Genomic DNA, 24,397 nt, shown 5'->3' with positions numbered 1-24,397 from the left:
ATCCTCTTCACCAAGCCAAAATGCAGACAAACAAGATAGAGGATTTCTCCATTTTCACATGAAACTTCTACAGATTCACAGGAAAGTGTGTGCATAAAAAAGGGAGCTGATGGCAGACTGACAGCATTGGAAGGGATACAAATTGGGACAGCTATTCTGAATTCCTGCCCAAATTACTATTCCTCCATTATTCCTCCATAAATGAGACTGCAACTCATTAATTAAATAAATTTAATAAGAGATGACAGGAGAATAGTGTGAGGCCTGGGCGAGGGTTTTGGCAAATTCACTTTCCTCCCACTGAGGTCATGTCTCTGCTCTGCTTTATCCAGTTCTGTTTCCACTAGGCTTACACAGAAACATGTTTGGCACAAACCAAGCTGACCCTAGTGAGGGACATTTATACCTGACACACATCATCCTATCTATGTAGTACAGAAACAAGTTAGTATTCCCAGTTTTACAGTTTTAACAGCATTGGTGTAACTTATGCTGGGGATGCGGCCTACCACTCTTTGAAAAAGGGTCTTAAAATATTAATACATTTACTGTAGCTATTGTAATAGTTAGCTAAAGAAGCTGAATTGAACACTTTGTAAAAATATTAGTTTATTCCTATTCACAGTGATGATGGTGTCTGTAATAAAATGTATCCAAACACACAATAGTATTTAAGGTATACAACATTTGGGGTTGTGCTGTTGCAGGAAAATAATCCATAACATGGTGGTTGCTGAAGTACAGTTGCTGGGGCTACCCCACTGTTGATTACTTTCCAATAACTGCACATTTTGATGTTTTATTCCTCTTCTACCACAAGAGTTTGTTGGCAAAGAAAGTTATTTATTAAAGAATGGACTGTCATAAGCTTTATATATTTATAGTTGCATTTAATGTTGTGGAACCTCTGTTAGTTCCGGTTATCATCTACGTTTTAGCAGCTATATACAGTCATTCCCTAAGCAGCCTTTTGGCTTGTCTCTCTGTTAAAGTTTATGGGACAAATAAATGCAGTTTGTTAGGAAACCACAAAACATAAACCCCTTTGTTCTAAAGACTTTTCCTTGCTAGAAAACCTAAAGTTACAGCTTTAACTCTGACCATTCCACTGGAGACTCCTTCTGTAAAGGTTAAATAAATGTCTCCTTACAAAAAACTTCACCAAGGATTATATGTTTTTAAAATCTATTTATGTGGAGCATCTGTCCCTGTGTTATGACAGAAACAATAACATATTAAAATGAATATAAACCTGTGATTTGTAGCTGCACGACTATCAGAAATACTGAAATTAATCAGCATCTTATGACAAATTAGATTCGATAAATTAACAGCGCTGTGGTATAAAAACTATTGTCATAGTTGATACTTTTAGGACATTATAGGACAAAAGTTAGAGGCTAATCTTCAGAGAACCTTTTGAATACTTACAGAACTTTGCAATAACATTCTCTGTTAGCTGTGGGCCACACTAGGACAACTTTAGTGATGTCTGATTACATAAATATGCTCCAGTGTCTTACTGGAACTGTTAGAATTGCTGCTTAATTTGGGAACCAAGACCATAAATTTAATCAGATTTAAAATAGAACCAACCCAACTGGTCTCCAGTGAAGAGTTCATATAATGTATATGAGCCGTTTTTAAAACTTAACAATGCTTCTCCACCCTGCAATGAATAGAGGTGAAACAGGCTAAATCCTTAGAGACTTTTGGGATTCAGTGACTTTTCAAGGGCAATGCAACAGCAAATGGGAAGAAACCACAAGCTGTCCAGCTGTCCAATATTTTCGAGTATGCTGGGATAGGTAAAATCCACAGGGTGACACATTCCACTTATATGAGTCAATGATGTGTGAGGAATACAGTGTCTTGCAAAAGTATTCATCCCCCTTTGTGTTTGTCCTGTTTTATCGCATTACAAGCTGAAATTAAAATGGATTTTTGGAGGGTTAGCACCATTTGATTTACACAACATGCCTACACCTTTAAAGGTGCAAATTGTTGTTTTATTGTGACACAAACAATAATTAAGCTGAAAAAAACAGAAATCGGGAGTGTGCATAGGTATTCACCCCCCACCCCAAGTCAATACTTTGTAGAGCCACCTTTTGCTGCAATTACAGCTGCAAGTCTCTTGGGGTGCATCTATATTAGCTTAGCACATCTAGCCACTGGGATTTTTACCCATTCCTCAAGGCAAAACTGCTCCAACTCGAAGTTAGATGGGTTACTTTGGTGTTAAACAATCTTCAAGTTATGCCACAGATTTTCAGTTGGATTGAGGTCTGGGCTTTGATTAGGCCATTCCAAGACATTTAAATATTTCCCTTTAAACCACTCCAGTGTAGCTTTATCAGTATGTTTAGGTTCATTGTCCTGCTGGAACGTGAACCTTCAACCCAGTCTCAAACCTCTGTCTGACTCAAGCAGGTTTTCCTCTAGAATTGCCCTGTATTTAGTGCCATCCATCTTTCCTTCGGTCCTGACCAGCTTTCTTGTCTCTGCAGATGAAAAATATCCCCACAGCATGATGCTGCCACCACCATGCTTCACTGTAGGAATGGTCTTCTCAGGATGTTGGGTTTGCACCACACATGGCATTTCCCATGATGGCCAAAAAGATAAATTTTAGTGTCATTTGATGAGAGACTCTTCTTCCATGTGTTTGGAGAGTCTGCCACATGCTGTTGGGCAAACTCCAAATGTGTTTTCTTTAAGCAATGACTTTTTTCTGGCCACTCTTCCATAAAGCCCCACTCTGTGGGGTGTACAGCTTAAAGTGGCCCTATGGACAGGTACTCCCATCTCCGCTGTGGATCTTTGCAGCTCCTTCAGTGTTATCTTTGGTGTTTTTGTTGCATCTCTGATTAATGCCCTCCTTGCCTGGTCTGTGAGTTTTGGTGGGCGGCCTTCTCTTGTCAGGTTTGTAGTGGTGCCATATTCTTTCTATTTTGCTATAATGGATTTAATGGTGCTCCCTGGCATATTCAAAGTTTGGGATATTTTTTATAACCCAACCTTGGTCTATACTTCTCCACAACTTTGTCTCTGACCTGTTTGGTGGCTCCGGTTTTCATGTTGCTTGCTTAGTAGGGTAGCAGAGTCAGGGTCCTTCCAGAAGAGGTTGATTTATACAGACATCATGTGACAGATCATGTGACACTTTGATTGCACACAGGTGGATCGTAATCAACTAATTACGTGACTTTTGAAGTGAATTGTTTGGACCAGCTCTTATTTAGGGGTTTCATATGAAAGGTGGTGAATACCTATGCACACTCCAGATTTCTGTTTTTTCATCTTAATGATTATGTCACAATAGAACAACAATTTGCACCTTTAAAGTGGTAGGCATGTTGTGTAAATCAAATGCTGCTAACCCTCCAAAAATCCATTTTAATTCTATCTTGTAATGCAACAAAATAGGACAAACACCAAGGGGGGTGAATACTTCTGCAAGACACTGTAGCTACTCCAAAACATTTGGTGGACAAAGAAAGTGTTTCCACTGGGATTCAGATTTATATTTCAGTGAGCTACATGGTATCTAGGTAATGTTGTGAAGCGGTTTGCAGAGAATAATTTTGTTATATGTCTCTTTCTTTGTCTAAAAGGTGCATTCTCAGTGCTCAGAATGAACATGGATAATCTAGATGGATGGGTATGATTTTCTATCAATCATACATAATTAAAATATTTAAAAAAGATATCTAATTGAACAAGGAGCACAACAAAAACATCTGGCTATCTCAAACAAATGTTTTCCTGAGTGTGGTTATAAACCAGTTGTTGGTATGTAGGTGCCAAGCATTATTCACAACCCCCCATGTTAGTCAGCATGGTATGACAAAAGAAAAATTACTCCCAATGTTTATCCCAAAGCCATGGTATGAGCATTGATAATGAGCATTCATAGGAGCCTTCGTTGTGTAAGATGCATTGTTCATGGGAGGTCTCTAGGTTTACATTCCAGTGCCAAACAAGGATTAGTCCAGTTTATTCATCCAAAACACAAAACACAGCAATTCTGGAATGTGAATGTGTGGATCACATGTTTGATCATTGAACCAGTCTGGAAAAAGTCATGACAAAGTCAGTGAACAGAAATAAGGTTATTACATGTTTTGTGCTTAAACCAGTCCATGTGAGTCTGTCACCATGGAGGCTAATCTGTCATGAGGAATGTGGTCATTCCTTGTTTCTTGTTTCTCATTCAGATTTGGGAAAGTGGGAGGCAGGGACAGTAGATCAGGCCACATGCCTTTCTCAACATGTCACCATTTGTGATGACTCACACCCCTGTTTTTGACCAATCATGTCTCATGCAGCTGACAATAACAATGATAGCCTGAGTCAAGTATCACTTCCTACTGAGATGACAAGACCAAAACACATCTGGCTTTGCCATCAATATGTACAGCAGAACAACAGAACAAAATCTAAACCCAGCATCAAAATTTTAGTGAGGCAGTAACTGCAGAAATGCAGACATACATAGTACATCAACTGCTAACTTTTAATCTCCATTACATTGTGCTTCCATTATAACCCAAACTGCTCAGTCCCTAACTTCATATTAAATGCGCATATAGTGCACTATAAACGGTCGTTTACAAGAATTTTGTCTACTTAATAAAACATTGCTTTTTATTGTATCTCTATTCCGTACTTTATTTGTATTATTTTTGATTGCTTATTTCTATTGTCACAGTGAACTGGCTTCCCATTAAAGAATGATAGAGATCATACTATTAATACATTGTCTATTCTATCTTGTTAATGTAATTGATAGAACCGAGTTCATTATTTTGTATATTATAGTCTATTTACATATAAAGGATGTTTTTGTTTAACAAACTAATGCAAAATGAACAATATATTCCAGGCAAAGGACGTTACATACAGTCATTAATAAGAAACATAGCTAAATATGAAAAAAAGTAGCTTAATTTACTCAAACACTGTCAAATGATGACAAATCAGTAATTAAAAAAGAAATAATAATGTTCATATTAAGCATTTTCAGCTCTATAGAAACCCATTACAAATTAAACATTGTAGACTGTCCCGTCCCTGACAGCACATATCGTAGACCACAGCTGTAAAACTCTCAAAAATTCACAGTGCAAATCATAACTAAAAACATAACAGAACTCACTGACTTGGATGGACCAAAAATTCTTTGTTGTTGAGTTATATTATGTCATTTAATTTCTTTTATATCACAGCTCCAATAAAGTATATGTAATATTTATTAACTTCAGGATCTAATGGACAGATCAGATTATATGTGGCTACATGAAATAAGGTATGAGATGGGTAGATAAATATAATAAAATCACACAAAGGAATTTTTGATAAAGGTTTGACTTCAGCGGTAGGAGATGAGGACCTGAGGATGTCAAGACCTGACATGCTGTTAATGAAAAATGTTAATAAGGGTGAAGGCCTCCCAAATACAAAAATGGCCACCAGTGAACACTGATTAAGACTTTGTCTGAACTGTGAGAAAGCAGACAGTGATCCAGTCACAGTAACTGTAAATAGACCGAGACATGTATGGAGCATCTGGTTAACTTGTTTAATGGTGTTGCATGTGCAGGATATTTCCATAATTAGTTATGTAAGAAGTATATATGGGTAATTTCTCTGAACTTTACATCACGCCTGCTTTTTTCCTAGAAAGCCCCTTATCACACAGGTGGAAATACTTGAAGGTGGAAGATGTTATCAGCTTGCACTGTTTCAATATGATGTCAACTCAGGAACAACTACAGACAAAAGGAACATTCCAGAAACTTTTCCACATGGAAATCTAATCAGGATCTATATCTCGTCTCGTCTCCTCTTCTTCCGCTTATCCGGGGCCGGGTCGCGGAGGCAGCAGTCTGAGCACGGAAGCCCAAACTTCCCTTTCCCCAGACACCTCGGCCAGCTCCTCAGGAAGAGAGACATAGTCCCTCCAGCATGTCCTGGGTCTTCCCCGGGGCCTCCTCCCGGGGGGACATGCCTGGAACACCTCCCCAGGGAGGTGTCCAGGAGGCATCCGAAAGAGATGCCCGAGCCACCTCAGCTGATTCCTCTCGATGTGGAGGAGCAGCGGCTCTACTCTGAGCTCCTCCCGAGTGACTGTGCTTCTCACCCTATCTCTAAGGGAGCGCCCAGCCACCCTGCGAAGGAAACTCATTTCAGCCGCTTGTATCCGCGATCGTGTTCTTTCGGTCATTACCCAAAGCTCATGACCATAGGTGAGAGTCGGAACATAGATCGACCGGTAAATCGAGAGCCTTGCCTTTTGGCTCAGCTCCTTCTTCACCACGATGGACTGGTAAAGTGACTGCATCACTGCGGAGGTCGCACCGATCCACCTGTCGATCTCACGCTCTATCCTTCCCTCACTCGTGAACAAGATCCCGAGATACTTAAACTCCTCCACTTGAGCCAGGACTTCTCCACCAACCTGGAGAGGGCAAGCCACCCTTTTCCGGTCGAGAACCATGGCCTTGGACTTGGAGGTGCTGATTCTCATCCCAGCCGCTTCACACTCGACTGCAAACCGCCCCAGTGCATGCTGAAGGTCCTGGTTTGAAGAAGCCAACAGGACATCATCATCTGCAAAAAGCAGGGATGAAATCCTGTGGTTCCCAAACAGGTTTCCTTCCGGCCCCTGGCTGCGCCTAGAAATTCTGTCCATAAAGATTATGAACAGAACCAGTGACAAAGGGCATCCCTGCCAGAGCGTAGCCACCAATTAGCTTAACCTGCATGTCTTTGGACTGTGAGGGAAACTGGAGCACCCGGAGGAAACCCACGCAGACACAGGGAGAACATGCAAACTCCGCACAGAAAGGCCCCCGTCAGCCACTGGGCTTGAACCCAGGACCTTCTTGCTGTGAGGTGACAGTGCTAACCACTACACCACCATGCCGCCCTATGGTTAATATTGATGCTAAAATTTAAGCTCATTTTAGGCTCATGAGGTTTTCTCATAACATTCTTTTGTCAGACCTAAGGTTCTAAAGAACAAACTATTGGCTTAAGAGGCACTGGCCTTGCTGGGACTAATGTTACTGCTGGGTTTATTGTACAAAGGAGTCCTGATTATTGTTGGTGGGTTTTTTTTCATATTTTCTAATTTTTGGAAGTCTTTAAAAATTTGCAGTTTTATGAAATCCTTTGGCGGCACGGTGGTGTAGTGGTTAGCGCTGTCGCCTCACAGCAAGAAGGTCCTGGGTTCGAGCCCCGGGGCCGGCGAGGGCCTTTCTGTGTGGAGTTTGCATGTTCTCCCCGTGTCCGTGTGGGTTTCCTCCGGGTGCTCCGGTTTCCCCCACAGTCCAAAGACATGCAGGTTAGGTTAACTGGTGACTCTAAATTGACCGTAGGTGTGAATGGTTGTCTGTGTCTATGTGTCAGCCCTGTGATGACCTGGCGACTTGTCCAGGGTGTACCCCGCCTTTCGCCCGTAGTCAGCTGGGATAGGCTCCAGCTTGCCTGCGACCCTGTAGAAGGATAAAGCGGCTAGAGATAATGAGATGAGATGAGATGAAATCCTTTTTCCTCCACTCTTTTGAAGTAAGGAGGCATTCTGTACTTGTTTGTATAGTAAGAATATGTAGATACAGTATATGTATGGATAAAACTGCCACTAAAATTTAAGGGCTTGTAGTCTCATCTCATCTCATTATCTCTAGCCGCTTTATCCTGTTCTACAGGGTCGCAGGCAAGCTGGAGCCTATCCCAGCTGACTGCGGGCGAAAGGCGGGGTACACCCTGGACAAGTTGCCAGGTCATCACAGGGCTGACACATAGACACAGACAACCATTCACACTCACATTCACACCTACGGTCAATTTAGAGTCACCAGTTAACCTAACCTGCATGTCTTTGGACTGTGGGGGAAACCGGAGCACCCGGAGGAAACCCACGCGGACACGGGGAGAACATGCAAACTCCGCACAGAAAGGCCCTCGCCGGCCACGGGGCTCGAACCCGGACCTTCTTGCTGTGAGGCGACAGCGCTAACCGCTACACCACCATGCCGCCCAGGGCTTGTAGTGTTTTATAAAATTCTTTTCCCTCCACACTTTTTTCAGTAAGGAGGCGTTCTATACTAGTTTTGTATGGTAAGAATATGTATAGTAAATACTGCCACTTAAATTTAAACTCATTTAGGCTCATGAGGTTCTCTCAAAGTTCTCTTGTAAAATTCATAAGGTTATCACACCCCACTGAGGATATGTTTGGAAACAAGTTTTCTAGGAAAGACTAAATAAAATGAATGTGCTGTCAAAAAATTCCATAGTGTCTGTAATGCTTTGTATTTAAGTAGATATACAAACTTTTTTTTAATACGAAATTTAAATTTGGGAATATTTAAATAATAATAACTTAATTATTAATTACATAGAAGTACAATTTATCATAATTATTAAGTACATATAAAACAAACTATTCACATTCATATTTTTTAAAATTTTATATAAATGAGTAATCTTAAATGTAATTCTAGGCTGTCCTTGTAGTCTGAACAAATTTTAGGCGAGTTGTATCTACTTAGTCTTTCTAAGCCAGTTTACTTAAAAAGGCTGGAAGTAAGATCAACTCAATTAAAGTGAGTGTAAATTGTTACCTCATTTTTTAAGTAGGTTTAACATTATAATTTTTACAGTGTAAACAGGACTACACTTTACAGTATGGAACTCTCCCACAAGCCTCTTCTGAAGGATTCTCACAATTACCACAAATGTTATTGTAATGTGGAAGAGGATCACGTCACTCAGGCTTTACACACCAAGGAAAATGTTACTTCTTAGATTTGATATTTACACTTGATGTCTGCCCTGAATATTGCAGTTAGCCAATGTGACAGTCACTATTGCATGCATATTCATATTGTTATAGTAACAATGCATGAACATTTGATGTTACAGGGAAAGGAGTAAAAAGTGTGAGGAATGTGATGATGGGGATGTATGATAAGGTCAACTGCAAGATGCGTTTCATGTTTGACCAGTTTAAATTGAATATCCAAAAAAAGTTTTTCTTTTATTCCCCCCCCCCATTTTCTTCCTAATTTAAATGTAGCCAATTCCCATCCACTAGATAGGTCTCCCCTATCACACGACAGCTACCAACCAGGGAGGGCAAAGGTCATGCTTCCTCCAAGGCGCATGCTTTCTCTGTGACACCAGCCAACTGCATGTTTTCAAACTGCTGCTTCCGCAACGTTAGGGTGTGGCATAACACACTAGGATGAAAGCACTGTTCGCCCGAACATTTGTCTGTTATGCCACTTAGGACCATAGAAATTTTATTTGTATTTCAAACCACAGATGAATAGCTACATTTACATGCACCCTAATAATCTGTTAATAATCTGACTGATAGCTCAATTGGAACAGAGTAAACAGATGTCAATGAAAAAGATATTTCTAATTTCTAATCAAACAAGATGGAGAATCCTTTAAAAAATCTGTTGAGATAAATAATAACTATATAACACTTTGTGTTGATTACTTTCATTATTTGTGCATGGGTTCTTCCCAGACAATAGCTTTTAATGTGAATAGAAAATACATAAAAGCATTATACCAATGGATAGGGTGTGCATTTAGGCTATTTTTAACAACTTGAGCATCCTTGCTCGGGCAAATATGAAATTGTTGAGCAACTTTACTGTAGTCACAAACCCTTCTTCTTGCTGTCCATTCAGTAAATGTTGATACTTTGCTGAACCACAATCAATTATATCTCATTAAAAATCCAAGCAATTAAAAGCTGCTACACACTCCTTGTTATAGTAACATCAAGAATAAACTTCGCTCCCATTATGTGCATAGCTTTGGATCAGATTACATGTAATATGCATATAAACAGAGAGCTACATGCTGTTTAAAACAGGGCTCTTCAAACTTATCTGCAAAGGGCCAGTGTGGATGGAGGTGTTCATATCAGCCAAATGGGAGGCACACTTAATAGCTGGTTGGAGACCAAGCTGAAAAGATTAAACAAGTGGAATCAGGTATGGTTCCCACAGCCTGCAGCCACACTAGCCCTTTGCAGAGATGTTTACAAGTAATAAAATGCAAGTCTAAGTCACGTCTCAATTCTTTTACTTTAGAGTCCAAATCAAGTCTCACAAACTTAAGCTCAAGTCTTTATGTCAAGTCCTACACCAACAGAAGCTACTTGAGGAATATATGGGAACTTTAACTGTATAGAAATGATAAAGAGCAGAATTTTTCACAGTAAATGGAACCCCCCCCCACACACACACACAATAGATCAACAATTGTGTGCAAGTTGCAACTATATTTTTAGAAATAGTTTTTATAACACTTCTTTTCAAAGAAGAAAAGGCTGAAAATATAAAAGAAATTGCCGCTTGAGACATTAAAAATCCTTTGTTTTGATACTACAAATTTTTCCACATATAAAGGACCATTCTGTCCAACATGACCAACAGGACCATTCCTATTTGGTCTTGACTTTTTGTTTAAAAAAAAATTATAACAATAAAACACTGAAACCACATTGGGTTCCAGTCCTGTCAGTCAAGAACAGAAAACATGTTGGAACGTTTTGGGAAAAAGTCCAATTTCAGAATTAATTTCCTGCTGGTGAGACTGCAGAAAATCTTTCCCACCCAAATGTCATATGTCAAAAAATATATTTAAGCAGCCTGTGTGAATAAATTAATGTATGATCAAAAGCTCATGATTCTTTTGAGTAACTGAACACATCAACATCTCACTTGGTTTTCCCTCCCAGGCCAGGCCAAGGACACCGCTGAAGTCACGGCTGGTTAATAGGTAGGACAGGCAGTAGTTTCCCCAGTTCATCTCTGAATAAAGACTCAGCAGCTTCTCAGGGCCAATGAAAGTCTCCTGCAGTGGGTCATCTGGGTCTTGTTCTGAAACAAACTGAAAACAAAAATATGTATGCTTCCATGACAGCTGGAAATTTCAGAACATCTATTGTTACAGGAACTGAACAAAGTGGATTTTTATGTGGATTTCTGTGAAATAAGCAAAATAAGAAGAGATCTTACACTGATCGATTTCACCTTGAAGTCAATTATGTTGATCCCGTCAAACTCAGCTTTATGAAATATATTGTTTACTGCTTTCATATATGAGGCAATCTGTGAAAAGTGATGAAGTGCAAATATAAGCATGGATATATATATAAATATACATTACACAGCCTGCTCATGAAGAACTATATAATCTCTTATTATCCATTTAAAAAATATATTTTTTTATATTTTTGTTAGAATATTTACTGTGTCAGCTTTATCAGTAATGGTTAAGCCAATGAGCAAGACTGAAATTTTACGAGATGTAAATTATTTCCACACCACAGTGTAATAATTATAATAATCTTTATTTATACAATGCTTTTTGTTTTGATTTAAAATCTCAAAGTGCTTGACATAAAAGGTTAATAATTCGACAAACAATACAACAATAAGCAATGTGTATTACAATAGAGAAAATTTAACAGCAATCAAAATGTGTATTTATTACAGAACAACACATCATACTCATGCTATAGCAGCTATAAACAGCTGTCCCCTCAAAAACTTTTCTTTTTTCTCTCTTGAAGTATAAAAAGAGAAAAACACAGCTTGCAGCATAACTGTGAAACAGGAAAGAATACAGTTAATACTTTCCACCTCTGTCCCTAATAAAAGCCTTTCCACTGGGATTCAAGTGAATTGCAAAAGCATAACTTATTTAGGATTGCAGTAGATTTTGCTGCCTGGTTTGTGTCACTGTCCAACCCAGTATGACCCAGTACTCTGCACAGTAAAGGTTAACTGAGGCCTGAGTAGGTTGACTGCAAAAATAATGGCTAGTTGCTATCAGAAAGGGTGTTACCGAACAAATAAGGTACATTACCACATCTTTCTCCAACTAAGAAGGGTAGCAAATGAGCTACAACCAGTAATTATATACTTAAAAACACGTCATACAATATACGATAGATGTCTCTGATGAGGTAAGGGAATAGGTATCATTTATGCTGGGGACACTGGGAACATGTCCTGCAACTTTTTGTTGTGGCCCATTTTTGCCCCACCACTTTTTGAAAACCTCCCCCCTAGGAGGTAATGTTAGAGTAATTTCTCTGCAGTTCTCTTCAATTCAGCAAATTTGCTGGCTGCAATCAAAATGAAAAGGAAGGAACGGAGTTCATAAATGGCCGTATGCAGCATGTGAGCTGTTAATAGAATAAAAAATCAAATTGAAGGGTTTTTTTACAGAACCTTAAAAGGGAACATGCCTCTCTCTTCATTAACATGGTGATTTTTTTTTTCTCTCACAGGAATCAAGTGAAAGCAGACACAAGTAAGGCAAGCTTTTGTGCTATTTTCCTGATGTTTTATTCTATGTACAAGCAGTTAGATTAATGTTTACTAACACTTTCTTAATTAATGTTTGTTAATGTGAATTAATGTTGGTCAACATGTGTAACTGCAAGCAGCATAATTAGCCAGTGTTAAAAGTTAACATTACATTAATGGGGGCAGCACGGTGGTGTAGTGGTTAGCGCTGTCGCCTCACAGCAAGAAGGTCCTGGGTTCGAGCCCCGGGGCCGGCGAGGGCCCTTCTGTGTGGAGTTTGCATATTCTCCCCGTGCCCGCGTGGGTTTCCTCCGGGTGCTCCGGTTTCCCCCAAAGACATGCAGGTTAGGTTAACTGGTGACTCTAAATTGACCGTGAGTGTGAATGGTTGTCTGTGTCTATGTGTCAGCCCTGTGATGACCTGGCGACCAGTGATGGGAATAACGGCGTTAGAAATAAACGGCGTTACTTTTTTTTAGTAACGAGTAATCTAACCAATTACTTTTTACATCGTTATAACGCCGTTCCCGTTACTTACAATAAAATACTCTGCGTTACTTTATTAAAGCTGTTTTCATCTGGCACGCTGCTCGTTCAGCCTTTCTTTACTCTGCTTTAGTGTGGGGCGGGGAGATGCGAGACAACGGCATAGTCAGCCAATCAGAGTAGCTTTGGACAACATACGTAGGTAGCCTCCGCCTACTGCACTACTGCACACACTTTCAATCAGAAGACCCAGCGATGGCGAGCGGTCAGCCCAACACTGCGCTTTCACACTGGAAATACAGCATTACTTTTCATTACTTGAAATAAAAGGCAAAAATGTCTACGTGCAATGCACATTATGTCGAGGAACAAAGCGTTTGTCCTCGTCAGTGGCCAGTAATTAGTAACAATTTTAATAACTACAAAAATATATTAAATTTGATAGATGTCTTATCCCACATTGTCCCACAAAAATATTAATGTAGTGTAGATAACGTTACTAACTGGTTCTGTTAAGTGTCCATTTCAGTCATTAAACACATTTACTTTTATTATGATTACACTAATTGAATTTGTTTTTTTTTTTGTTTTTTTTTTGGGGGGGGGACACAAAATGTAACGGAATAATTACTTTCCCTGGTAATTAGTTACTTTTATGACAAAGTAACTCCGTTACTAACTCAGTTACTTTTTGGGAAAAGTAACTAGTAACTATAACTAGTTACTTTTTGAAAGTAACGTGCCCAACACTGCTGGCGACTTGTCCATGGTGTACCCCGCCTTTCGCCCGTAGTCAGCTGGGATAGGCTCCAGCTTGCCTGTGACCCTGTAGAAGGATAAAGCGGCTAGAGATAATGAGATGAGATGAGATTACATTAATGGCATTTAGCAGACATGCTTATCCAGAGCAATGTACAACATACCCAGAGCAGCCTGGGGAGCGGTTAGGTGCCTTGCTCAAGGGCACTTCAACCATTCCTGCTAGTCCAGGGAATCAAACCAGTGACCTTTTGGTCCTAAAGCTGCTTCTCTAACCTTTAGGCCATGGCTTCCCCCATGGCTAAATCCCTCTCAAGAGAGGACCTAGCCAGTTTGCTGTCAGTTGCATTAGCCATCTTATTGGAGCTATAATTCTTGCTATTTGGGTGTTTGGACCAGTTATCAAAAGGTATATTTAAAAAAAACATAAACAAACAAAACAAAACAAAAAATTCTACAGTTATGTTTTGGAATAATAATAATAATAATAATAATAATAATAAATCTTTGTTTATGGATCATTTATAAGTTATATTTATGACAGTGGGGGCAAAACTATTGAACGCTGCTATTGTTAGGACTGGGACTGTTTTGGCCTCTAGAGGCCACTGTTATTTCCTTTTCTGGCCATGTTTGTTTTGGGCCTCTAGAGGTCACCACTGTGTTCTGCATTTTGTTTTTGTCTTATTGCCTGTTTCCTGCCCCGCCCTGTCCTTAATTAGTTTGTGTATTTATACCCCTGAGTTCAGTCCTCTTGTCACGGAGTCTTTGTGCTGTTATGTTTAGCTCCAGTAACCTCTGTTCCGATTTCCTCACCCGTGTCTTTGTGGTTTTTGTACTTTGCTTTCTTTTGGACTTTTTGGACTTTGTGTTTACCATTTTGGATCCTCTGAATGTTTGTATTTTTGCCTCTTCTTTTCTGGTTTTTTGGCTCTTTGTTTCTTTGAACTTTTTTTTTTCCTGGTTATCTTCTGAGCGTTTGGATTATACTTTTGTTTTTGCCTTGGATTGTAAATAGTGTAAATATTGTAAATAAACCTTTTGATATTTTTTCTACTTCCGCCTCACGCCTCTGTATTTGCGTCATCCCCCTGGTGGGGGTTTGCTGGATTATCACACCAGTGAACCAGGTTCGAATCCCAGCAAAACCCTAACAGAAAGACTCCGTCATGACTGACTCAGCAGAGGCTTCTTCATCTGTCTACCTGGCCAACCTTCAGGGAATGATGGCTGCGTTAACACACCTCGGATCCACCATGGACACTCATGGACGGACTCTCGCAAGCCAACGTGAGACCCTTGCTTGCCACGAGGTACTGCTCCAGCAGATTGGGAGAACCCTGGCACAGCTGACTTCTCTGCCCCCATCTCCTCCGCCTGATTCTGCTCCTGTTCCAGTGCCTCCTGCCATGCTGCCTTCTTCACCTCGCGAACCCAGCCTTCCTGCACCACAGAGGTATGACGGCAAGCACAGTGAGTGTCGAGAATTCCTTACCCAGTGTCAACTCACCTTTGAGCTTCAGCCTACCACCTACACTATGGATCGCCGCAAGACTGCCTTTGTGATAACCTTGTTAGCTGGTAAGGCGCGAGCCTGGGCTACTGCTATCTGGCAGAGACAGGGACCTGAGTGCTCTGATTTCCAGCTGTTTACTGAGGAGATGCTGCGTGTCTTCGATCAAGCAGACATCAGTAAAGACGCAGCCAGAAAGCTCATGTCCATCCGGCAAGGGGGAAGCGTCGCAGACTACGCCATCTCGTTCCGGACACTCGCAGCAGTAAGTGGATGGAATGAGACTGCCCTGGTGTCAGCCTTCCACCATGGTCTGTCTGACCCCATCACGGACGGTCTGGCTTCTATCGGATGCCCAAGTGACCTCAAAACACTGATCTCACATTCTACTCGTCTGGACAACAGGATGAGAGAACGCCGCCAAGTACTGAGCCTCCCCGGCCTCCCTGCCTCTACCTGGAGCCTGTCTGCCTCCTCCAGTGACTGTCCAGAACCCATGCAAGTGGGTCGTACTCGCCTCTCCGCATCTGAGAGGGAGCGCAGAAGGAGGGACAAGTGCTGCATCTACTGTGGCAAGCCTGGTCACTTCCGAGCATCATGTCCTGAACTCTCAGGAAAAGGACCGCCCCGTCCAGCCGAGGGAGGGTTGTGACGGGGCCTACCCTCTCTCCTGGACTCCCTGGCCAAGGAATCTACATCCCGGTCTCCATCTCCTGGGGTGAGTCCGTCCACTCTTGTCAAGCTTTGTTAGACTCAGGGGCGGCTGGAAACTTTATGGATATCCACTTTGCCCAAAGCATCAATGTCCCGACTGCGCCTCTTGAAGTCCCACTGTCTGTGTCTGCCCTCGATGGCCAAGCGTTAGGCGATGGAAGAGTCACCCAAGTTACCTCTCCAGTCTTCCTCCAGTCTCAAGGTCACAAGGAAGAAATATCCCTGCACCTGATTCCTTCACCTGAGTTCCCAGTTATTCTAGGTCTTCCTTGGCTTACCCGCCACAACCCTCGTATAGACTGGGTTACAAGCCAGGTTGTGGAATGGGGCCCTGCATGCCATGCCTCTTGTCTGCTCTCTAGCTCTCCTGTGTCTCCTGCCGAGCCCCCTGATCTCACCGAGTTATCTCAAGTTCCCACAGAGTACTGGGATCTCAAGGAGGTCTTCAGCAAGAGCAGGGCCGCTGTTCTTCCTCCGCACCACGCCTATGACTGTGCCATCGACTTGCTCCCTAGGACTACTCCTCCTCGGGGCCATCTGTTCTCCCTCTCTCAGCCAGAACGCAAGGCCATGGAGGAGTACATCAAGGAAGCCTTGGCCTCTGGGTTCATTCGACCCTCCACCTCACCTGCTGGTGCCGGCTTCTTCTTTGTCAGCAAGAAGGATGGGGGTCTCCGGCCATGTATTGATTATAGGGGCCTGAACAAGATCACTGTGCGCAACCGCTATCCCCTTCCGCTGATGTCCACAGCATTCGACCTGCTCCAAGGCGCCACCATCTTCACCAAGTTGCACTTACGGAACGCATACCACCTTGTCCGTATCCGACAGGGAGACGAGTGGAAGACCGCCTTTAACACCCCATCAGGGCACTACGAGTACCAGGTGATGCCCTTCGGACTCACCAATGCACCAGCTGTTTTTCAGGCCCTTATCAACGACGTCTTGAGGGATATGATTAATCTATACGTTTTCGTCTACCTCGACGACATTCTTATATTCTCCAAGACCTTACAGGAACACCGCCACCATGTCCGCCAAGTCCTCCAGAGACTCTTGCAGAATAATCTGTTTGCTAAAGCCCAGAAATGTGAGTTTCACGTCCCCGAGGTCTCCTTCCTGGGATTTATCGTACAAACGGGGCAACTCCAAATGAACCCAGCCAAGACCCTGGCCGTCCGGGACTGGCCTACTCCCAAGTCCGTTAAGGAGGTTCAGTGGTTCTTAGGATTCACTAACTTCTACCGCAAGTTCATCAGGAACTTCAGTTCCGTAGCTGCACCTATGTCGGACCTCACCAAAAGGCTTTTGCACGGCACCCATTCTGGTTCTCCCGGACACCTCCCAACCATTCATCGTGGAGGTGGACACCTCGGACAGTGGTGTCTGCACGGTGCTCTCTCAACACTCAGAAGGGAAGCTGCACCCCTGCGCTTACTTCTCCCACCGTCTGAGCCCTGCGGAGTCCCGCTATGATGTGGGGGATCGGGAACTGCTAGCGGTCAAACGAGCCCTTGAGGAGTGGAGGCACTGGCTGGAGGGAGCGCAACATCCATTCCTGGTGTTTACGGACCATAAGAACCTGGAGTACCTCCAGCAAGCCAAGAGGCTGAACCCATGACAGGCTAGGTGGGCTTTGTTTTTCAGCCATTTCAGCTTCACCCTATCATACCGCCCAGGCTCTAAGAACACCAAACCGGACGCGCTCTCCAGGCTGTTCTCGCCCAACAACAGGGAGAGTGAAGTTGGGCCTATCATCCCTATATCCCGGATTGTGGCTCCTGTCCGCTGGGGTATTGAGGAGACCGTTCGACAAGCTCAACACCAGGACCCTGATCCTGGGACGGGGCCACCGGGCCTCCTGTACGTCCCTCGTCAAGCCCGGGCCAAGATTCTCCAGTGGGGTCACTCTTCCCCTCTCACCGCCCACCCGGGAGCTTGGAGGACCCTGGACTTCCTGAAAAGACGCTTCTGGTGGCCTAACATGGAGAAGGAAGTGAGGTCATTCATCCTGTCCTGTGAGGTCTGCACCAGAACCAAGAACCCGCAACAGCGTCCCCAGGGTCTCCTGCATCCTCTGCCTATTCCCCGGCGTCCCTGGTCCCACGTGGCGGTCGACTTCATCACGGGTCTCCCTGAGTCTCAAGGTAACACTGTCATATTGGTCATAGTGGACAGATTCTCCAAGGCCTGCCGCTTTATTCCACTGTGCAAACTCCCCTCTGCCCTTGACACTGCTAAATTGTTGTTCACTCATGTCTTCCAAGTTTTTGGTCTCCCTCAGGACATCGTCTCTGACCGGGGGCCCCAGTTCTCCTCCCGAGTATGGCACGGCTTCTGCAAGAGCATCGGGGCCACTGCCAGCCTCTCCTCTGGGTTCCACCCCCAGTCCAATGGCCAGACAGAGAGGCTCAACCAGGACCTGGAAACCACCCTGCGAGGCCTGGCTATGGATAACTTGATATCGTGGAGCACCTGGCTGCCATGGGCAGAGTACGCCCACAACACCCTGCAGTCATCGGCCACCAAGCTGTCGCCATTCCAGTGCCAATTCGGGTTCCAGCCACCTCTGTTCCCAGACCAGGAGGAGGACGCTGGGGTGCCCTTGGTCAACCATTACGTGAGACGGTGTCGCAAGACCTGGAGCAAGGTCAGGAGGACACTCATCCAGACCTCCAGTACCAACCAGACTCAGGCCAACCGCCATAGGAGACCTGCCCACACTTTCCGCCCTGGGCAGCGGGTTTGGCTGTCCACCAAGGACCTTCCGCTGCGGGTGGAGAACCGCAAGCTTGCTCCTCGCTACATTGGCCCCTTCAAGGTTGTACGCAGAGTTAACCCTGTCTCCTACCAGCTCCAGTTACCACGTACGCTAAGGATCAACCCCACATTCCATGTTTCCCTGTTGCGGCCCGTACTGACGTCCACGTATGCCCCTGCCCCTAGGAACCCCCCACCCCCCCGCATCTTCCAGGGTCAGACTGTGTTCACCGTGCGCCGCCTGCTGGACTCCCGCCGGGTTCGCGGGGGCCTCCAATATCTTGTGGACTGGGAGGGCTATGGCCCTGAGGAGCGCTGCTGGGTCCCAGCTCGGGACATACTCGATAAAGAACTTTGTCGGGACTTCCATTCGGCCCATCCTGATCGTCCTGGGAACGTCAGGAGACGCTCCTAGAGGGGGGGGTCCTGTTAGGACTTGGACTGTTTTGGCCTCTAGAGGCCACTGTTATTTCCTTTTCTGGCCATGTTTGTTTTGGGCCTCTAGAGGTCACCACTGTGTTCTGTGTTTTGTTTTTGTCTTATTGCCTGTTTCCTGCCCCGCCCTGTCCTTAATTAGTTTGTGTATTTATACCCCTGAGTTCAGTCCTCTTGTCACGGAGTCTTTGTGCTGTTATGTTTAGCTCCAGTAACCTCTGTTCCGATTTCTTCACCCATGTCTTTGTGGTTTTTGTACTTTGCTTTCTTTTGGACTTCTTGGACTTTGTGTTTACCATTTTGGATCCTCTGAGAGTTTGTATTTTTGCCTCTTCTTTTCTGGTTTTTTGGCTCTTTGTTTCTTTGAAATTTTTTTTCCTGGTTATCTTCTGAGCGTTTGGATTATACTTTTGTTTTTGCCTTGGATTGTAAATAGTGTAAATATTGTAAATAAACCTTTTGATACTTTTTCTACTTCCGCCTCTGCATTTGAGTCATCCCCCTGGTGGCCTAGTGGGGGTTTGCTGGACTATCACACCAGTGAACCAGGTTCGAATCCCAGCAAAACCCTAACAGCTATATCTTTTGATAGATAGCAATAACTGAGATAGTTATCATAGTGATAGCGGTACGTTTAGTGTGTTTTAATGTTAGTTAGCTAGGATTAATGGGTTTACTTAGCTGCTCCTTATTGCACTGGGTCGAACTTTCGATGATTGGTGGAATTGTACTCATGACCTTCGTTGGTCATAGTCAGCTATTTACTTTTGTCTACCACTAGAAACCACATAGCTTTTGGAAAGTAATCACACAACTTGTTATAAAAAAAAAAAAACTATGGACACACTCTACTACATGGAGAATTTCCAAAGGTCTAACAGTCTTGATATTTGGAAATCATGCAAAGGTGGTGTGCTTGACAGATATAACTGATGTCAGTTATGTGGCTTTCATAACCCCTTTGGACATAATGTGTCCAATTGTACACATGAAGTTCCATAGCATGTTTCCTTGTGTCTGAAGAGGATAAACTTTTTATTGACAATGACTTTCAAAACATTAGAATAAAAGCTGCAAATGCATCTACCTTACCATGATGTATTATGTCATCCATGTACTGTAAGCAGGTTACATTATAGCAAAGTGCACACAGCTTTTAAAGGACATCCTTAAAGGGATCGATTGGCTGTATGTGGCCCACTGACAAAAAAGTGTGAACACGTCGAAGCCATCGTTGTCCCCAACATTTTTCAAAACAAACTGATGACCATAGGAAGGTGTACTTAATAAACTAATACCTGAGTCAAAACAGATGTAGAAAATTGACAGTAGATGGTTAATAGGCCTGGAGGTGCTTGTGTAAGGTCATTTGGCAAAATGTAAGACTAATAATATGAATGAAAGCTATATTGCTGTAACAGACCTGTGACGGAGGTAAACAAACTAGTGGAGTACAGACTGAGCCAGTGAATGGGCGCTGAGCCCATGAATGAACATTTATCTGATGTTATAAGAATAGTAAAATCCTTACATAATATCAAAAGAAAAAATAATACACAAACAAGTGACCTCATGTGGAGTGAAAGCAACTAAAGGGATCCGAACGGGCCATTCCTAATCACCATTGAGCCTACGGGTCTTATCTTTAGCACACAAACATCACGTGATGTCCGAGTTTTGTTTGATTTAGTTGAGAGAACACTGTGCTCCACAAGGAAATGAGCTTGGCAGAACTTGAGAGAGAACTTGAGAGTGTTTTATGTTCTCCACCCACCATCTCCAAGAGCACCTCCATTTAACCAATAAGGAACACACTTTTATATAGTGCAAGGTGAGGAGAAGTGTACACAGGCATCTATAAATTCCATAAAGTACTCAGTTTTAACTGGAAGAACAGTTTATGATTAGCACTCCAGGGTCACAGTATCAAGGTTGCATTTGAGTTGAATGACCTGTGCATATTGAATTTTAGATTCACCTGGGCAACGACGGCCTCGGTGCTGCCAAACCGCTGAAAAAACAAATAGTCCACATGTAGATGGAGGAGGCAGCAAGTCTTGGATTGGTCTACTGTACGTTTTGACCTGGGTACTGGTTCATCCTGTGGATTGCATGACACACAAATATAAGTGTCCAATTTTTGGCAGGGGGTTAATATAAGACAAACTGGACAAAGAAGTTGTCCACATCTGTTTAGACAATATTCAAAAATCATCACAGATAGAGTGGAAATTATAGATCATCTGACAAGGTTTGTTATTGTCACTAAAATACCCTCAGAAACAATGGCCTTTATACATTGGAATGACTGCATGATCCGTTCATGAACAATAACTGCTGTTAATGTAATTAGCATCTGATATCAAATCTATACCTTCAGTTAAGGGTTTACATGAAGGTGTGACAATATATGTTGATGTAAATCTGGGAATTTTAATTAACAGCTAAATGTGAAAAATAAATTCCAGATTAATAATTCTAACTCATATAAATACGGAGGTGATTGTAGGAAATCTTTCACACTGATTGGTCAAGACATTCGGACTATTTCTCCATAATCACCTTGAGCAACTCGACAAACTAGCAGCCAATCGCTTTGTCATCGTAAGTGAGGAAGAATTGCGCATTATGAAAGAAAATGCTGTTCCTAAAAGCACTAAAGATGCTATGAAGTTTGGTCTAAAAGTATTCAAAGGTAAGGTGGAATTGTGATTTATTTTATCTATTTCAAAATGAAGTATTTTATGTGAGTCGGCACAGATAGGTGACACAAGTCTGCGTGCATTACATTTGCATCCCGCTTTTGAAGTTTGAAATAAATTTTTTTTTAATACGAATTTTTGAAATAATCCCCGATGTATTTATACTAAAACAATTATCCGCCTCAGGCTCAGTGAATATCGGTGAATAATTACCTCAACTTCATCTCGCTTATTATTCATTGATGTTCACTTCACCTTCAGCGAATAATTGCTAAATAAAAGCTAAAGATGAGAATTAAACTTGTTTCCGAATTCTACCTAATGCTATACAATATATAGATTTTGCCTACATTGGTTTGGCTTTGCAATTAATCAGCCACAAATTGTTTTGGAAAGAAAAGTGATTTTTAAAAAGTGTTCCTGCGTAGAACAAACCCAGAAACAGAGTAGCTTTTCACAAACCAGATGTTTAAAGTAGGGTCTGTGCTCAGGTATGAAAACATACAAAAAACATATAAAGTCAGAAAAATCTATATACTGTATTATTGCACTTAATATTTTCTCAAGGAACAGGCAAGAATCCTGTACAGAATTTAAACCACTGAAGCACTGAAGAGAAAGCTTAGAAAGCTGATCACTAAAGTTTACTGAAAGGTCAAAACCCTTAAAGCCAATGAAAAATGTACAGGAACCATCCTTGAATGGGTTACATCTCATTACCTACATGAAAGAAACAGGATGATCAGACTTTTTGGTAGAATTTCTTTATCTTGACAATTGACCAAAATATCTAGTTCGTTTGGGTTTTAGAGTATACTCAGCATGACAGTAAAAGCTTAGACATTAACGAACATGCAATGTTTGAGCTTACATAATGTAAGAAATAGTTGGAGAGGAATCTCCTGTAAAACACATCATTTTGAAGTCTAATAATAGTTTACAGGGTAGTCCAGATTAGATATTTGTTTTATATGAAAAAAGCCACTGTCTAATGTAGCTATGACCATCCATCCATCCATTATCTCAAACTGCTTATCCTGTGCAGGGTTGTAGGCAAGCTGGAGCCTATCCCAGCTGACTATGGGCGAGAGGTGGGGTACACCCTGGACAAGTCACCAGATCATCACAGGGCTGACACATAGAGACAAACAACCATTCACACTCACACCTACAGTCAATTTAGAGACCCCAATTAGCCAAACCTGCATGTCTTTGGACTGTGGGGGAAACCAGAACACCCGGAAGAAACCCACACAGACACGGGGAGAACATGCAAACTCCGCACAGAAAGGCCCCCGTTGGCCACTGGGCTTGAACCCAGAACCTGATTGCTGTGAGGCAACAGTGCTAACTACTACACCACCATGCCGCCTGTAGCTATGACCATCTAGAGTTAAACTGAAACAAAAAGTTAAAGGCTTGTTAAATATATTTATATGTTTTGGCTGACATAATTATCAAAGAAATAAAATTGGGTCACATAATGGCAACAAACATTGATCAGAGAAAATGGAACTGACAGGTATAGAAAGTCTCTATAATCACCTCAGGTGCTGAAAAGCTGAGAAAAAGTGTGCATACGGAGGTACAGATAGAGTCCAGATATAAAACACAAGATACCCTGGACATTCCCAGGGTTTATTGGCAGATCTTCTGAGTTTAAATGACTTCTTGATGAAGCTGATTAAACTGAAAAATTAAACTGTTTGTGGCTATGAAAACACTCAGGATGGGAGTGGAGTCAGTGGAGTGAAACGAAGTCTGAATATAGTGTGTGTGTGTCTGACATCATGTCTGACCTCTCTGAGGCTTTGGATGAGACTCTGCAGTCGGTCCGTACCACAGAATCCAGCATGGCCGCCTTCCACGGGAAAGTCATCTGCATGCATGAATGCACGCACACACACACACACACACACACACAGAGGCGTGAGTTAACTGCCAAGTAAATGAAGACTATGCTCTTATAATAGGTCAAAATGAGTCTCTGAGGAAGGTCCTTGGAGGCCAATTTGGTTCCTTTTACCACTAAAAAGGAGCATAATGAGCCACTCATGAGCCAATATTATATGATAAGAACATCATCACAATTTACAACTTTTCTCTCTTGTAAATGTTACGACAATAGCAGTTTTATAGCCCCTTCAGTTTTAGATATAAATTGGGTAAGTGAGAGTTAGAAACCACAAACTGCTTTTTAACTATGTTGAGGTAAAAAAAATGCTAAGTCCATATACCATGGTAGCTTGACTAAATTTCACTAAAATTTCTGACAGGTTCTTCAAATTAACAAAACTGCATATTCTACACTAGGGGTGTAACACAGCATCACTATCTGTATCTATAATCGGATTTGAAATGGAAGTGGGCATGGTCGAGACCAGACGTTTTGGTCTCTACTGGATGTAGTCTGAAACTTTCTGGTGAGCTTTCTATCTAATGTAACTGAGGACACTAGCTAACTATCCTTCAAAACAACAACACTGTTCTCAAGTCAGAGAACTGTTGTCTATGGTTAATAACAATAGCCACCTAGTAATAGTTAATGATATTTAATTTAGTTTTGGTGTTTGTCACATTTTGGAAAGCTCAGAAAAGTTTACTGGATGTGCTAACACAATCTACAACAAAGCAGTGCTGCTGCTCATTAAAGTGGGTTCCTTTAGGTTACATTA

General features: G+C 42.3%; 1 protein-coding gene across 2 annotated transcripts in view; it reads right to left on the bottom strand.

Annotated features, from left to right (window-relative positions):
- si:ch1073-396h14.1 (disintegrin and metalloproteinase domain-containing protein 10) overlaps positions 1 to 24,397 on the bottom strand; it is a 72,985-nt gene that overhangs the window by 17,409 nt on the left and 31,179 nt on the right. For both annotated transcript variants that reach the window (XM_060941248.1, XM_060941249.1), the window contains exons 5-8: positions 23,522 to 23,601; positions 20,999 to 21,121; positions 11,055 to 11,147; positions 10,758 to 10,926 (exon numbers count right to left, since the gene is read on the bottom strand). In XM_060941248.1, the coding sequence (XP_060797231.1) occupies positions 10,758 to 10,926; positions 11,055 to 11,147; positions 20,999 to 21,121; positions 23,522 to 23,601 (465 nt within the window). The remainder of the gene's footprint in view (positions 1 to 10,757; positions 10,927 to 11,054; positions 11,148 to 20,998; positions 21,122 to 23,521; positions 23,602 to 24,397) is intronic.

This window comes from Neoarius graeffei, chromosome 15 (genome assembly GCF_027579695.1).
Source record: "Neoarius graeffei isolate fNeoGra1 chromosome 15, fNeoGra1.pri, whole genome shotgun sequence".
In the NCBI taxonomy this organism is placed as follows: Eukaryota; Metazoa; Chordata; class Actinopteri; order Siluriformes; family Ariidae; genus Neoarius; species Neoarius graeffei.
The sequence above is the reverse complement of the archived record's forward strand: the minus strand, read 5'-3'. Positions and strand labels throughout refer to the sequence as shown.